This window comes from Cinclus cinclus, chromosome 6 (assembly GCF_963662255.1).
Source record: "Cinclus cinclus chromosome 6, bCinCin1.1, whole genome shotgun sequence".
Lineage (NCBI taxonomy): Eukaryota > Metazoa > Chordata > Aves > Passeriformes > Cinclidae > Cinclus > Cinclus cinclus.
Genome location: NC_085051.1, coordinates 4,124,721 through 4,141,960, shown reverse-complemented (window position 1 = coordinate 4,141,960; position 17,240 = coordinate 4,124,721). Strand labels below are relative to the sequence as shown.

The 17,240-nt window shown below is 44.2% G+C and overlaps 1 protein-coding gene across 1 annotated transcript in view; it reads left to right on the top strand.

The window, feature by feature from the left end:
- MICAL2 (microtubule associated monooxygenase, calponin and LIM domain containing 2) overlaps positions 1-17,240 on the top strand; it is a 53,019-nt gene that overhangs the window by 19,349 nt on the left and 16,430 nt on the right. Inside the window, exons 2-13 of the mRNA XM_062495924.1 lie at positions 225-432; positions 1,056-1,172; positions 2,159-2,260; positions 4,073-4,228; positions 5,152-5,252; positions 6,851-7,108; positions 7,946-8,061; positions 9,719-9,845; positions 10,033-10,123; positions 10,215-10,362; positions 13,490-13,689; positions 14,220-14,332. Coding sequence (XP_062351908.1) covers positions 225-432; positions 1,056-1,172; positions 2,159-2,260; positions 4,073-4,228; positions 5,152-5,252; positions 6,851-7,108; positions 7,946-8,061; positions 9,719-9,845; positions 10,033-10,123; positions 10,215-10,362; positions 13,490-13,689; positions 14,220-14,332 — 1,737 coding nt within the window. The remainder of the gene's footprint in view (positions 1-224; positions 433-1,055; positions 1,173-2,158; positions 2,261-4,072; positions 4,229-5,151; positions 5,253-6,850; positions 7,109-7,945; positions 8,062-9,718; positions 9,846-10,032; positions 10,124-10,214; positions 10,363-13,489; positions 13,690-14,219; positions 14,333-17,240) is intronic.

Here is a 17,240-nt window from a genome sequence, read left to right as displayed (position 1 = left end):
AGATGCTTTTGTGTCTGCATTAAGCACCGTTTATCCTCTTTTTTAAATAGGCTGAACACCACATGTAAAAAAATATTTCCTTTTCGTTGATTTAAATAAATTACTTGTTTGTGCTCTCAGGAGTGCAAGTACAGTTGTATTTCAAGACATACCAACAAAGTAAGTTGGAAACTGTATGGAAGTGCTACAAAACCCTGTGTCACACTCGTGCTTTTGTCTGCCAGTGTTTAATTATTGGTGGTGGCCCCTGTGGCCTGCGGACTGCCATTGAACTTGCCTTCCTGGGAGCCAAGGTTGTGGTCGTGGAGAAGCGGGACACTTTCTCAAGGAACAACGTGCTGCATCTCTGGCCCTTCACCATCCATGACCTTCGGGGACTGGGAGCAAAGAAATTCTATGGGAAGTTCTGTGCAGGATCTATTGATCACATCAGTAAGTGTCTGAGGGCGTGGGCATGTTCGGACTTAGAGGTTACCAGGAGCACAAGATTGGTGGAGACGTTCTTGGTTTGGCAGAAAGTTCATCTGCCTTAACCATGTGAAAGTGCACGTGTGCACACAGAGGGGAAAAGAAATGGTCTCGTTTAAGCAGAGTGGCAGGAGAGCAAGTTACAGTCTTATGGAGCAGCTTATGGTATGGCTAAGCAACAGGTTTTGTGTATGAGGTATGAAGAATATTGATATTTATGCCAGTATGTTGAAGGTAGATGCAAACAACACAGTGGACTGTTTTACAGGAAACTATGCTGTAAAATTTTGTATTCTAAAACATGCTGGTAAGCAGATACTTTAAATATCATTAAGAGGCAAGCCTCTACAAAAGCATTCTAAGAAAACTCAACTGAAATGAGTTTTGCTGACAAGATTGTGCTGTGAGAGGAAAAGGAGGCGGAAGAGAACACGTCCTGTGGTGGTTGCTATATTTGCATTGATTACAGCACGGGAAATAGAAATGCTGCACGCTTGTGTTCACAATGGATTTCAGTCCTCCAGCAGGCTGGGGGCAGCTGGGGTTGCTTGCTTATCAAATACATCTTTGTCACTTGCTCCCCACAGGTATTCGACAGCTTCAACTCATCCTCTTCAAAGTTGCACTCATCCTGGGAGTGGAAATTCACGTGAACCTGGAGTTTGTGAAAGTCCTGGAGCCTCCTGAAGATCAAGAAAACCAAAGTATAATTTATCATAATACAGTTCTGTTCACAGCAACTTCCTTTTGTGCCGGATGCTATGTGAAGTTGTACAAGGCAGTCGAACCCTGAAGAAATTAAGAGTTTTTTGCCCCTCTTTATTCAGCCAGCCTTGCTTTGTGCAGTTAGAGGCATGATAAGTGTCAGTGTGACAGAGCTCTGATAAATCTAAAAATACAACCCAGGCTGAGAAGCTGGGATTTTGCACTATGCCTTCTGGCATGCGTTTGAGGCTTTGTAGGGAGTCTGGTGTGGCTTCTCAGGATCTTCTTGCAAAAACAGATTTTGATTGATAATATAAATATTGAGAATGGATTAAATGCCCAGGGCCTTGTTTTGTGTTCACATTTGATATAACTCCCACCAGCACACAGAGTCTTATCAGCAGTCTCATGCATGATTTTTAAACAACAGAACAAGAGTTCTAATTTTCTATTTTTTTAAGTATTAGCATTTGGGATGCAGTATCACTACAAGATTTCAAAATTTTACTTTAAATAAAACACTATAGTGTCTCTTCATAAGGTCATATAGTGACAGTAGAACAGGTACATTGGTTTAAGTATAAAGTATATACAATTTTAAAATATGGACAGTACAAACATTTTCACATAATCACCTTTGTGAAAAGATTCAATTTAGCTTTGTGAGTATGCTTCCGTTTAATTTCTATTTAGAAGACAATTAAAAGCATTGAGGATGGAATGCTATTTTTCTTCTTTCAGTAGCCAGCTCTTCCTTGCTGTAACCTTGTGTGTGTACTGCCCTGGTAAGGTGGCTGTGGGTTATTCCTGTGAGAATCAAGTGCTTGAGCATCTTCTTGTGATGTGGTTCTGAGAGGAAGTCACTGCATTAAATGATCCAGAGAATGAGACATGCACCCTTTATCTCAGTGCCCTTTCCTCAGATTCTGAAATCACATCTCCGTTGTAATACTGAAGAATTGATAAATGTGTTTTGTGTTTTCAGAGACAGGTTGGAGGGCTGAATTTCTCCCCGTGGATCACCCTTTGTCAGAGTATGAATTTGATGTTATCATTGGTGCAGATGGCCGCAGGAACACGTTAGAAGGTGGGTGAATGTGTGTTTTTAGCCTTACTAGTGGTCTTTAGGATACCTTGAAAGATCTGACAGTCAGAGAAGAATTCAAAGCAGCAGGTTGCCTTTCAATCCACAGAAGTCTGTGTGAAAGCTGTGGTTTTATGTGGCATCTTTTGGTTTTGTTGTTAAGTTGTAGCTCCAAATAAAAGACATTTATAATGTAATTTCTGCTTCTGAGCTCTGTGTATCTGCACTGCCTCCAGAATGCATCGTGCTGCTGTTGGGCTTGCTTCAAGGTTAAGTAATTATGTGATGATTTAATTTGAAGGAGGCTGACAAGATAACATGTCAGGAATTGCATAGCCTTTGCTGTTGTAGTGTGAATTTGCCCTGTGTGCTTGAACTCATGATCAAAAGGTGACTGCCAGGTATTTAATGAAGGTAACAGAGACTTTGCTTCTTTGTAAATGAGACTGAACTTCAGAGGCAGTTCCTTTAGAAACAATAGCAAAAGCTAATAAATAGCTCTAAGAGTGTGGAAGGAAAAGGGGTAAATATGGTGAGTCACAGCTGAGAATTCAGACCACCTGAGCTGTTTCTTAAACACTGCAAAAGCTGCTCCTGCATCACAGAAGCAAAACTGTTATTTGATTATGTATTTCCCTTTTAACTCTAATTATATCCATGCTAGTTTCCATTCTCTAGTACACTTTTTCCTTTTTTTATTAGCATCATAGTTTATCTTCTTATTCTTTTATCTGCCAATCACAATGTGCTTAGAGTTAATTCCTCATAATGCTCTACTGGAAATTTCCCTACATTGTTGTCCAGCTGTCCCCCATAAAAGACTGTTTAAATAGTCAGGCACTGGTAAAACCTCATTATTCTTATCTCAGCTGCAGAGTTTGCTGAGAGGTTAATGTTTATCATCATACCAGGATCCAGGGGAGTGATTGGTGCTGTACCAATGAAGAGGTGTACAGAAACTGGTGTTGTCCTATCAAATCTATCCCAGTGAAATAACGGGAGCATATCAAGAAGCACAGAGACAAAAATTCATAACCATTTTATTTCCTGTTGTAAAATTACATATTCTCTGTAGTCATCTGCAATGGGCTAAGGATACTCTAAGGATCCTCTATCCTGTTTCATAATTTAAGTACAGCTAAGGGGAACATACAGATGGAAAAGCTTCTACGTGTGATTGCAAGCCTGTGGCTCGGGGGCTTTTTTCAGTGAAAAGTGAAAGCAAAGATGAAGCAAGGAGCTTCTCAGTTGGTCTCACCTTGGAAATACAACAGTTAAGCCACTGAATACTTTTCAATCCCAAATATTTGTGAAACATGTCATTAGCTAGTAGTGTGTGCACCTGAGCACTACTACAGAGGTTTCTATTTTCCACATTGTTCTCTGCTGCTTTTGGCTGCTGATCTCCTACCTCTTTTTTCATGAGCTGTTTACCACCTATGTAACAAATACCTAACTTGCCATTTAGCATGTTAAAAATGTCTCCCTCCACTGAAATGGACCTGTTCTATTTCCAGATGTGTCAAAAATTTTTTTCACGTTTTTGTTTAGTCACAGTTTTTTCCTTAACTTCTTCCTTAGTTCCCCACCCAACTATTTTTTTTTAGTGGGACTCCATCTTGAATGCAACTCAGCTCCAGGTGGGAAGGTGGGAAGAAAAGATTCTTTACATTCAAGGGAATTTTGGAGGCCTGGTGGAATCTACTGGTGGCATGTTGGTTGATGAAGTGTTGGAAAGATACTGAGCTGCCTTGAGCTCCCTCAAAGTCCAGTCTGAAGTTTGCAGTGGTTTTAATTCCTGTCTTTGCTCCCCAGGCTTCAGGAGGAAGGAATTTCGTGGAAAGCTGGCCATTGCAATCACTGCCAATTTTATAAACAGAAATACAACTGCAGAAGCCAAGGTAGAAGAAATTAGTGGGGTTGCTTTCATCTTCAACCAGAAGTTCTTCCAGGACCTGAAAGAGGAAACGGGTGGGTGCATCCTCATTTGTTCCACTACCAAATCCAAGAGGCAGCAGGGGAACTGTGTGCCAGGCCACCCTCTTTTTACTGGTAACATCAGTTTTGAATAATGTGTATAAAAAATTTCCAAGTGATAAAATGTTGTTCATGTCAGAAGCTTGCAGATGAAGGCGTCCATTTATGGTACAGTGGGATTTTTTTTTTAGCTTGGATGTTGTCATATCATGGCTTGTTTTAGTCTTTTAAATTTTTCTCAACTGTAAAAATGTCTGCTATGTTGAACAAATTTGGAAGAGCATTTTCAGGGCCCAGAGATTTTCCCTTAAGACATGATTTGTTTTGTTTCTGTCCGTTCACATGCTGAACAGCTTAAACCCTTTGAAAAAGTCTCTGCCCTTCTGGGAGGAGTTTATTCCTACTTTTTGATGTGTGGAGCTGATAAACTGAGAAGAACTAGAATCTGCCATAAATATTAAAATACAAACTGTGAAACACATCTTAATGGAAAGGGGTTTCAGAATAGTTGCATTCACTGTCGGTACAATCAATTCTATTGATTTACTGCTGATTTTTATAAAAAAAACATGATTGTAATTGAAACCAAAGTGCCTGGTTAGACCCAGTTCCAGAGGCCTAGGAACCCAAAAACTACTTTGTTCCTTGGTAGAGCCCTGTCCTACCTCAGGAGCTGTTAATGCTGTTCCCTGACAGAATGCTGAATAACTTCAAACTGTGCTGAGGAAAACTCCTGTTGGGCCAGACCAGTCTTCTCTCCAGTTTTGTTTCCTAGCATTTTGCCCACTAATCCTTCATCCCAGCTGGGAGAGCGGGTGCATCCCAGGAAGGGAAGGCACCTGCTGGGTTCAGTCCCACATTGTTAGAAATGACACAGGCAGGGCACGGCGCTCGCTGACAAATGTGTCTCTTTTCAGGGATTGACCTGGAGAATATTGTTTACTATAAGGACAGCACGCATTATTTTGTGATGACAGCAAAAAAGCAGAGTCTTCTGGACAAAGGAGTGATTATTAATGTATGTAAAAATGCTGGTTAAACCCTATTTTATTTATTTGGCTCAGAGTAAGTGTGAACACCTGCATAAGCGCTGTTGCATGTTGGAGAAGGTGTTTATAGACTTAATCACTTCATTCAAGCTCAGGTCACTTGGATCTTACTCTGACATTTTTAGAATTTGCTTTTCCCTTCAGTCAGCTCGAATTTTCTGTAGCGAACTGAAAGCAGTACTTCCTAAATTATTCATTTTTGGTCTGCCTGAAATGGGATCTTGACTCACCTTGGAAATACGGAGTGGGATCATCATAGCAGAAAATAAAAACCTCAATTATTTAAAGGTGAACTTAGCACAGCTACGTCCAGTTTTTTTCAGGCAAATAAGGAAGTGTAAAAACCTATCCCAGGCTAAATTGCAAATTCTCTAAAGTGGGAAAAACATAAAGAAGGCTATAAACATGATGGCCTGACATTTCAGAAGTATACTTGGGATTTTGAGGTATTTTTTATTTTTCTTTTTTCTTTTTTCATTTTTCTTCTTCTGTAAAAAATAGGGTTTATTTTCCTTTGTTTCTAAAAAGTGTTATGGCACCACTTAAGTTTCCCTTCCTGGAAACCCAAGAGAGGTCAATTTTTCTTGCAAAGCAAGACCGTGCCAAAACAGCCAAATGTAATTTCCTGAAGGAAGTACTTGTGGGGAGCTGTCAGAAGGGCTCTTGGCTCTCTAATGAGACCATTTAGCTCAGTGCCATGACTCTCTGCCCTTTTGGGCCCAGGGGCTCCTAGGGCAGAGCTGTGCCCATGAGCAACCAGGGTGGGAGAGAAGAAGGGTGCAATCCTTTGAGGGCTGTGGGGCTGGTGTTTATAGGTAGGGGCAGTCCCAGGGGATCTGTGGGGAGTTCAGAGCAGAGGAGCAGCAGCTGTGGCTCATAAGAGCTGTTTTCTTGACCTACTCGGCTCTGAGTGGAAAAAAAAGCCACCCCAGTCTGTCTGGAGCAACTGGGCTAATAGGGGTTCTGTGGTATCATCTGTGATTAGGGGTCTCATCCACGATTATGCTGGAAATAGAACTTGCCTTATTATTAATCACTGCCTTTAAGTAGGACGACCTGTAAAGGCAGAGTCCTTCACCACTCTGGCCAAAAAAACACCCCAGCCCAAAAACAAGCAGAAAAGCTGCTACAGTCCGGGTTTGAATGTGGAGTTGTTCCTGAGATGTCAGTCAGACCTGGAGGCTGAGCCCCACATGTCACAGCAGCAGTGTTTCTGCTCTCCTGTGGATTCAGATAGGGGAGCACGTGTGCAGAAAAGCCTTGCAGTGATGTGGGTAACATCTTTTGATGTGAGGGAGGTAATGTTCTGAAAACATCACATAAGCAGGGGGCTGGGAGGAGCTGTAGCCTTCCATTGCAAACAAAGCTGCTCGTTCAGTGTGGGCAAGGAGAGTTTCCTTGGGGCAGTGCCTGTGTTGGTGCACTGGCGTTCCGGAGGAGGTGACAAGGGTCACTTGTTTCTCGTGAGACGTGTGGCTCCCAGTCCTGCTGGGAGGCTGCAGTGTTCCAGTTCAGAGAGGATACTGGACATTGGAGTCTCTCATCCCACATCCTCCTCTCCTTGCAGGACTCCATTGACACCGAGCTGCTGCTCTGTGGGGAAAATGTGAACCAGAACAATCTGCTGTCCTATGCCAGAGAAGCTGCTGACTTTGCAACCAACTACCAGCTGCCTTCCTTGGATTTTGCAATTAATCACTACGGGCAACCAGATGTAGCAATGTTTGATTTTACCTCCATGTATGCATCTGAGAATGCTGCACTGGTGAGAGAGAGGCACAGGCATCAGCTCCTGGTGGCCCTTGTTGGAGACAGCTTGCTTGAGGTACATCTTACAATGCCTTCCATGTAGTATTTTCAGGTTTTTAATTTTATTTCCATAATCCAACCATTCAATCTACCTTCCAGTGTAAAATGTCCTCTTTTACATGTCCTGAAACAGTGGTACTCTCTTTGGAATAGACTTCCCCTTTTTTCTTTTCTCATTTTTTATGCCCAGGTTTGTCATAGCTAAAGCTTGGCTGGCAGCCTCTGGCTGAGATCCCATTTCACTTTATGCAAGTTGTGTTTCTGTCTGAAAACTGTGAGCTCCATGTCCTCAGCTTGGGTGCATAATTTTACTGAATTCCATCATAGACAAAAACTTGATCCAAATTATTATTGCAGTCTCCTTACCTTAGTACCTTCGCTTGTTTTTCTTTCTGAAGTGAAAAGTGCATGCTGCAACTTTTTTTTTTTTCTCATGCTGACAGCCTGAAGCATTTGAAATTAACAGTCCAAAGCAAATTTAGTAGGTGAGAAGGGCATCTTCCCCCCCCCCCCCCCCCTTTTTTTTTTTTCCTTGAACAATTCTGGAGTTGTCTTCTTTTTTTTTTGTTTTTTTTTCCTCAGCCTTTACCTTTTGAGGCTAAGAAATTTGTTTTTAAATATAGAAGTTGAAAAGAAGGAAAAAGTGACAAAAAGTAATCTTTTTTCCCTACATGAGACTTAAAGGAGAGGCACATTTAAAACCTCCAAGTGTTGCCTGTCTTGCGTTTTGACTCTCTCTGAGCTATTTTTCCAAGACAGTATGAAACCCTAGACTCCGAATTCACACTGGAAGTTGCTTTTGTAGTGAGAACTGGAGAAGTGCAAGGAGTTAAGGTGTGAATTCTTCTTGCAGCCCTTCTGGCCGATGGGCACTGGCTGTGCCAGAGGGTTCCTGGCTGCCTTTGACACAGCGTGGATGGTGCGGAGCTGGGCACAGGGCAAGCCCCCGCTGGAGATCCTGGCTGAACGGTGAGTGCTGCATCCCAGAAACCTGGGATTTTTTGAGCTTTCTGTGCTTTCTGGCACTGACCCCCTGGAGAACACTGCTTTTGACCTGAGGCCTTGGAGAAGGCTTCCGAATTTGAGTGATGGAGTTAAAATCACGGGTGTGTAGTTAAATAGAAGTGTGTGGTGAAGGGTTTGGAATTTGAGGTTTCTATAATGCAGTAATAGGTATGGGACAAGATGGAGGATTTTGGGTGGTGTCTCTTTTGGTGTTCATCCTCCTTCTTCTTCGTGGTTTCAGGTAGTAGTTTTCGGTTGGTCAGTTAGTGCTGCACTGAGGGTCACGGGATGTTGGTTATTGGGTTAAAAGTATAAATAATATATTTCTTTATTGGACTATTTAGCTTTAAGAGACCTTGTAGCAGCTGGATCTCTCTCCATTTTGCTCACTTCTCTAGCTGGTGGCTAGAGGTGCTGCTGAACTCTCTGTACTTTAGATAAGATTTAATAAACAACCAAGCCCAAACATGAGAAAATCTGTTTCCTTCATGTATTTTTTAATCCTGGCTCTGAGTGAAGACAGAAGAAACTTCAGACAAACCACTAATTAAGTGGTGCAAAACACCACTCCATTACACCGTTCCCAGCATTTCCAGTGCTCTGAAGAGCCACAGCAGTGCTGGAAGGCAGTGGGCTTCAGAGTGCTCTCAGGAGTAATGTTATTAGGGTTTAAATCACTGATTTATGTCACTTAAGTGTGATTTTTAAATAAATGAACCAAAAAGACCTTGTACCAAAAAACCCAAACCTCCAGCCATCTCAACGCTTGGGTTTTTATCATCAAAAAAAAAAATCCTGAAAGTAGTATAAATAAAGAATTCTTCAACACTAACAGCTTTCAGAGTTGGTCTCTGTGATTTTAACTCTGCAGTTTGGCTTAGTGGTGCTCTCTTTAGGCTGATAAACATGTGGCAAAGGAGAATTGTTACAATGCTGCACCAGAAGGTTTTTTTTGACCGGAGCAAGAAAATCTGTTAAGTACAGAAGCAGTCCTGGTGTCACCATGGTCTGATGGTTGAAGTTGCTGACTTAGGTCCTGCTGGCAGCCACCCTGCTCTGCTGCAGCTGCCCAGGCTGTTTTGGGGCAGATAAGGAATGGGAAGAGTCATGGCTTTGGGAATGTGAGCAGGAGCTTTACTAACCCCAGCACTTTGGGAAGCTTTAAGGTGGAAGCCTGTGGGATGACTCAAACAGCCTAGTCCCAAATGGAAAATTGAACAGCATAGTAAAAAAAGCTGTGGTGGTTATAGGAACTGCAGGATGATAGGATTTAGTGCCGTTATGTGGTAAAGAACTTAGTCCTTGAGATGTTAAAGCAAAACCAGATGACTGGATGATGTAACCTCCTTTTTTATTTTTGCCTTATTTTTCTTGCTCACTTCCTGCCTCAGGAAAATATGGGCATAAGCTCTAACTGTCCATCTTGTTGTCCTTTTTCTATCTGGCATCCTTCTGTTGAGTGAGGATAAGAAATGGGATGGATGCATTACGCACTTCGTCTGTAACACTTGTCCTGGCAGAACCAAAATAAGGTTCAGGCAGCTGCAAAAAAACCCCCACTCTCTTTGTGTAATAAATATTTATTTTAATACATAACTCTTGCATCTTTTTCCTTTGCAAGAGAGAGCATTTATCGACTCTTGCCTCAGACGACCCCTGAAAATATTAATAAAAACTTTGAGCAGTACACCATCGACCCAGGAACAAGATACCCGAACTTGAACTCGAGCTGCGTTCGACCTCACCAGGTCAGTACTGAAAAGGCTTGCTTGTGAAATCAGTTCTTTTTTTGTCAAGGGTAAATAGAGCTGCAAGGACTGCGTAAACAAAATCTTCAGGAGACTCCTTAATTTAGAACCAGCTGCTGATAAAGTTAACCTGGAAACAAAGCTGGATTTTTGTTTGGCATTATGTTGGTAATGCTTTTCCTTGTAGGTGAGGCAGTTATATGTTACCAATGAGCTGCAGCAGTGTCCTCTTGAAAGGGTGAGCTCCATCAGAAGATCAGTGAACCTCAGAAGACAAGGTAAGTGGTATATGCTGTTGCTGTGCCTTCTCGTTTCTGGCCTTCTGAGCATGCAAAGCTGACTGAAATGTTTGCTTTCCTGTTTGTGCAGAGTCAGATATTCGGCCTAACAAGCTTTTGACGTGGTGCCAGAAGCAGACAGAGGGGTACAGGAACGTGAATGTCACTGACCTGACCACCTCCTGGAAAAGTGGCCTTGCCCTGTGTGCCATCATCCATCGCTTCAGGCCTGACCTCATGTAAGTGACACCTGTGGAGCTCCCTGGCTGGGGCATTTGCCAAAGGGTAGTGCAAGACCAGCCAGGACAGCCCTGACACTCGGCAGTCCCTTCTGTGGCTGCTTTCTGCAAGGAAAGTGCACCCTGTCCACATTTGGGGGTGGTCAGGGTGGGATTTGGTTTGCTTTGTTTCTTCTGTATGCCCTAGGATGTCGTTTAAATTGCAATAGGTGTGCTTTCAAAGAGCTAGGAAGGCTTTGAACCCTATGATTTATCATGTTTGTGGGAGTCGGGTGTCTGTCTAAAATGAAATTTGCAGTTCTGGGGAACGGTGTACAGCTGCATTCCCGGATCCCTGGAGAAAGGTTTTGGTGTCCATTTGAAAGAACAGCCATGGATCACAGTCCTGAGTTACAAATGTGCTGTGTGAGCCTGGAGTGAACCATCCTCTGTGTGCTGTACTGGCTGCTGTGACAGACAGACAGGGAGATGTGAGTTACAGAAGTGCTGTGTGAGCCTGGAGTGAGCTCTGTGTGCTGTACTGGCTGCTGTGACAGTCAAACAGGGAGATGTTGGACCAGGGAGGTTGAGGTTTTGCACAGCTCTGTCCAGGAGAGCACAGAGCCCTTTCATGTGGGCACAGCAAGGGCTGGGCTTTGAAAATGAACTGCCCTGGGGGTTGAAAGTGAGACAGCATTCCCCTTTTGGCACAGTATTGTGGTGTCCTAGTGCTGCATGACCCAACTTCATGCATCTGAATATTCTGTCACGTCCCATAGTTAGATACAGGTGTGTAACAGGTGTCAGGAAATGGCAATTGCTGGAACTGCTGGCTGCAGTCAGTGGGGTGACTGTCTCTTCTCACCAGTTCCCAAAATGCAGTGGATGCATTCTCTTGTCTTAATTACAGAGCGTTAGGAGTCACACATGAATTAAACCTCCCTTTATTATAATAAGGATAAATGAAAGTAATGATTGAGCTTTTTTATGAGGTGTGATAGATTGGAATAAATAAGAGTAGTACCTAGGAAGCTTGTTTGTACAGTCTTGCCAGAGGAAGAGCTGAGACTTTAAGAATAGGGTTTTTTTTCTTTTTTTTTGCTTGGGTTGGTTCAAAACAATTAGAATTAGGGATGTTTTTGGGGGAGAGGGTACAGAAAGCAAAGTAATCTTTGCTGCCTGTGGAAAACATGTTCTCTACACTGCTCTCTATAAAGTGGATAAATTTATCTTCCTGAGCTAACAGACCTCCTGCTGTTCAATTAACATTGTGTTTGGATCTTGTTGGCTTTTTGTATGCAGTGAGCCTGCAGGAGGACTTGGCTGGATGAAAGCCAGGCAGGCAGGAGAGGTGGCTGCCAGTGACAGGCCCCAGCTTCAGAAATGGGCAGTGTGTGGGAGAGGGAAGAGGAGAAATGCTTTGGGAATTCAAAAACTCACATTCCACTGTAAGGAGAAAGAAACTACCCTGCCTGGAGCTTTGTAATTTATTTGCATGTTTATTTTAATCCTGAATTTTGGAAACTGTTCAAAAGATCAGAGTCTTAGAATAGGTCCCATAGAAAATGGATTAGAGAGTGGATAACAGAGTTCCAGATGTGTGATGTACTTTTTTAGTGCACTGCTAAATTCAGTTAGGACCTGGACAGGAGGACCCTGCTCAGCCTGTGTGTGTAACACTTTAAAAAAGGAAAGGTAGTGCTTGTGCATGTGTGTGCACTCACAGACATGTGCTGCTTCCATAGAATGCTGTCCTAAATTTATTCCTCCATTCCTACATTTGATGATGTATAGAACTAATTGAACCTAAGTCATCTGTTGCTAATGGATGAAGTCTGTAGTAGTTCACCTGTGTTTGGAGAAGGAAAAGGTTTCTTAGCACTTTTGAGGAAGAATTGCATCTCTTCATAAATAAGAGAATCATTTTTTGTGGGACTACATCAAGGTCCAGTTCAGTGAAAAAGCTTTTAAATTTCATTTCTGGCAAAAAACAAATATTTCTGCAGTAAGGGGATTAATGTGAGGCTCTTAGCTTTGGCACTATGTGAACCCTGAGTTCTGGCCCAGTGAGACACCCTTGCCCTCATTCCTGGTGCTGCTCTCCATGGGCACAGCACACTGCGTGTTCCCAGAGGGAGCAAGGATACAGTGGTGTTCTGTGGCACACTGCATGTTCCCAGGGGGAGCAGGGGTGCAGCGGTGTTCCCTGGCACACAGCAGGGATGCAGTGGTGTTCCCAGAGGGAGCAGGGGTGCAGTGGTGTTCCCAGGGGGAGCAGGGATGCAGTGGGGTTCCCTGGCACACAGCAGGGATGCAGTGGTGTTCCCAGGGGGAGCAGGGGTGCAGCGGTGTTCCCTGGCACACAGCAGGGATGCAGTGGTGTTCCCAGGGGGAGCAGGGATGCAGTGGTGTTCCCAGAGGGAGCAGGGATGCAGTGGTGTTCCCAGGGGGAGCAGGGATGCAGCGGTGTTCCCAGAGGGAGCAGGGATGCAGTGGGGTTCCCTGGCACACAGCAGGGATGCAGCGGTGTTCCCAGAGGGAGCAGGGATGCAGTGGGGTTCCCTGGCACACAGCAGGGATGCAGTGGTGTTCCCAGGGGGAGCAGGGGTGCAGCGGTGTTTCCTGGCACACAGCAGGGATGCAGTGGTGTTCCCAGAGGGAGCAGGGGTGCAGCGGTGTTCCCTGGCACACAGCAGGGATGCAGCGGTGTTCCCTGGCACAGAGCAGGGATGCAGCGGTGTTCCCTGGCACAGAGCAGGGATGCAGCGGTGTTCCCTGGCACAGAGCAGGGATGCAGCGGTGTTCCCTGGCACAGAGCAGGGATGCAGCGGTGTTCCCAAAGGGGGCAGGGGTGCAGCGGTGTTCCCAGGGGGAGCAGGGATGCAGTGGTGTTCCCAAAGGGGGCAGGGATGCAGTGGTGTTCCCAGAGGGAGCAGGGGTGCAGCGGTGTTCCCAGAGGGAGCAGGGATGCCGTGGTGTTCCCAGGGGGAGCAGGGATGCAGTGGTGTTCCCAAAGGGGGCAGGGATGCAGCGGTGTTCCCAGAGGGAGCAGGGGTGCAGCGGTGTTCCCAAAGGGGGCAGGGGTGCAGCGGTGTTCCCTGGCACACAGCAGGGATGCAGTGGCACCCCTGTGCTGCTGTCCCCGCAGTGACTTTGAGGCACTGAAGGAGGAGGACGTGGTGAGGAACAACCAGCTGGCGTTCGACGTGGCCGAGCAGGAGTTCGGGATCCCGCCGGTGACCACGGGCAGGGAGCTGGGCTCGGCTGGGGAGCCCGACAAGCTGAGCATGGTGCTGTACCTGTCCAAGTTCTACGAGCTGTTCCGGGGCACCCCTCTGCGAGCAGTAGGTGAGTGCACTTTGCTCTGGCAGTGGGGAAGGGCAGTTCCTCATCCTGGCTGCCTACGAGCACTGCTCTGCAGCCAAGAGTCTTCTCCTAGCTGAGCCATCCTGGCCTGCGAGGGTTACCTCGGGCTTAACGTGGCAAACAGGAATACTTGATGGAAGACCGAGGTTTTGTGGGTCCTTGGTGGTTTCAGGGAGGAAGAGCAGGTGGATAACTGCTGCTTGACATCATGAAGGTCATATATCAAGTTCTGGTGTGATTCCCTGGTAGGGATGACTGCACACAGCACATCCATGCTTGTGTTTTTCTTGTTTTAAAAAGCATTGTATGTATGTGCTTTTGTATTATGTATTATTATGTATGTATTATTGAATTATGTACATACAGTGTACTACATCATATGTATTTACTTTTATTTGCCTGTGTTTCTTATATATAACTGCTACCAGCACTCCACTGGAAAGCTTTGGCATAGTCAGAATAATTTAAAAACAAATGTAAGTAAATACCCTAAGCAGTTGTTTTTTCAACAGATGCTGCTGAAAAGCAAAATGGAGAAAATAATGATCTTGGTTCAGCAAAATCATCGAATTTCATCTTTAATAATTATATCAATTTAACTTTACCAAGAAAACGAGTACCAAAGGTGAGTTGTGGAGCAAGACTTGCCCTATGAATCTTTCTTTTTCCTGAAAAGGTGAAAATAAACTTTCAGGCTCAGAAATAAGGGGTTTATGTGTACACTGCTATAATTTTCTGAGCTATTTCTACCTGTTAGAAAAGGAGTCCTGTAGCTCTGTATTCCTGGAGTTAAATATACAGCCATTCTATTATATACCAGCTCAAATAATCAGTGCTGTGCTAGACTGTTTATTGATTGGGAGGGAGTGCTGCTTTCTGAAAAAAGCTGTGATTTGCACAGTTTGTGGGTGCTGTCAGGGTTCTGAAGGGAAGCTTTCCAACTCTTAAAAAAGAAGCCTGCAATGGTGACAAACAGTGGGCAGGGTGACCAGCAGCTCAGGGATAACAATGTCTTAGTCATGCCCATGTACTTTTCCCTCTTGGTCACTTATTAATGAAAACTTGCTGACAGGCCCTGTTATGTCCCTGTGTTATAAAAATATCCATGCTCATACATGCTGTGATTGAGGATTACAGAGCCTTGAAGCTTTGCTGGGCCTGAGTGAACACATCCACACATCTACTGCATTTCTCAGTATTTTAATACACTGCTTTTTATATTTGTTGCTCTCTTGTCTTGTACAAATGTGACTTCTATTTTTTTCACCTGAAGAATTACTCCAGAATTTCCAGATACTTCTTGCACTGACTTTTGTCTGGAATATTTTCCATCTGCAAATACTTTCTCAAAACATGTGGACAATCAGTTGTCCAGCAACTTTGAATATCCTTGTTAGGAAATAACTTTTTTGTGCCACCCACCTATACACAGAACTAAGTGATGTGTTTCCCAGACAGCCAAGCAGTGAGAAACCAAACAGGCAGAGTAAACTTAGCTCTTTCTCGTGGGTGACTTCTTTAGAAGAAAAACCTCTATCGTGACCACAATGTTGTTTTTCAAGGAGTTGTTTGCAGAAGTAAATATACTTTTAGCAGTGGGGAGAGCTTTCCATTACAGAGTCCTAGAGCCTCTGATTAACCTACTGTCATGAAATAAGCCTTCTGTCATAGCAGGAGCTGGAGTTCTTGGCAGTACATGAAAGCACGAGGTGATTTGCTTGAAGGGCCCCTGTGGTTTCACACTGCAGGGGCTTGTAGGGAACAAGAAGTGGAAGTATTATTTCCCAAATCAGCTTGGGAAACAAGGCATTTTGTGTGAGGTTTTCAGCTCTGTCGTGGATGGGCTGTAAAACCAAGCAAGGTGGGTTAGGATGCTGAGGGTAGGACAGACTTGGGGGTGCCATAACCAGCTGAAACAGGCTAGGAGATGAAGCTCCTTGGAAAGCAGCTGCTTTGAGTTTGAGGTTCAGTTTTAGGGTTCTTTCCCCTGCAAAAAGTGGTGCTGAGCATTACCCAAGTGTGTACACATCACATGTTCTAGGCAGGCTTTAGGGGAGCAGAGTGCTGCTGCTGAACTTTCCATGGTGTGCAGTTTGTCCTTGGATTGGGCTGCAGGATGGATCCTTGTCTGGGCCCAGGCTGTGAGGGACCAGGAAGCAGAGCCTGGAGCTGGGGTGGCTGTGGCTGTTCTGGCAGCCTGTGCTGAGCTGGATCATGTTTTCCATTCTCTGAGTGTCAGCCCGGTTGGAGAGGAACTGAGATTTCCTGTGCTCCAGACTAATAAATGAATGGAGGTGTTTACACAATGCAGGGCGCAGCCCTTTTGGAGTCTTGCTTGGCAATTAAATTGCTTTGTCTTTCACTTCTTTGTCAGCATGTTAATGAGAGTCCTTTATGTCAGATTTCTGAAAGGGAGCATCTTGCTTGCTGCGTTTACTCAAGCAAAATCTGCTTTTATGTGGCCAGGGCTATTATGCAGAATACATTGTGCTGTTCTGTGTTCATTGTTTCTGGGTGGACTGATGACTGTAGGTACTGCAAAACTGGGAGACACCGAGCTGCTGCTTGAAATAAAACAGTGGGTCAAAGCAGACAAAGCAACTGAAATATTGTCCTCTGATTCATATATTGTCATCTGATTCCTTTGGTGTTTGCCCACAAGTTGTTTGGGATTACTAATATTTACTGCATAATGATTTAGTACAAACAGTCTATATGTAAAAAGGAAACCTGCATTATTTGATCTTTCTCTCTTTATTCCTTTTTAGGGTTTTTTGAGTTGTCTGAGCAGGCACTAAGTTGCAGCATGGGAAAATGCAAATAAGTTGAATATAGTTTATTATTAATAAATGATCAAATCTTAACGACTGAATGTTGTAAGAAGTGATAAAAATTTCCAAGCACTGACTACTTTTCAAGTTTGTGCAGACTGAGTATGAAGTATTACTGATTTGTGTAATCTCTAGTTGAGTAAAATAAGGAAATATGTGTGTGGCTGGAGCACAAAAGAAGCAATTTGGTTGCTTAAGTATTGTAATGTTCAACCAGAGTCGGGGAGGTGAACCTTATGAGGGAGACAGACCTTTAAGGCAGCCAGTAATTGCTCTAAAAGGGAAGTATGACTGTGCTCTGAATTCATGATCTGCATGCAGACAGATGGGTTAAGAGAGATCTGGGGGCTGTAGTGAAAGAGTGAGGGGTTTCTGGATTTTGCTGCTTCTCTGGAAAACAGTGCAGTCTAGCTGAAAATTCACAGAATTACTCATGCTATAAAACCTTTTTCTTCAAAGACCTGTTAGTGCTTTATGAATTATAAACTCCTCAGTAGCGAAAGAGGGAAAGATAAAGACCCAAGTTGTAGGGCCTGTGTTCAGCACAGTGTTCTCATGCCCTGAAGTCCAGTGGAAGCTCCAGTCAGGGCCTGTGGGACAGCTTCTGCTGCAGGAGGAGCAATCCTGATGAGCTGGGGGTGTGATGGGCAGCGAGACCCCCGATGCTGGCACTGCTCCCCTGGGTGTGCTGGCTGGGCACAG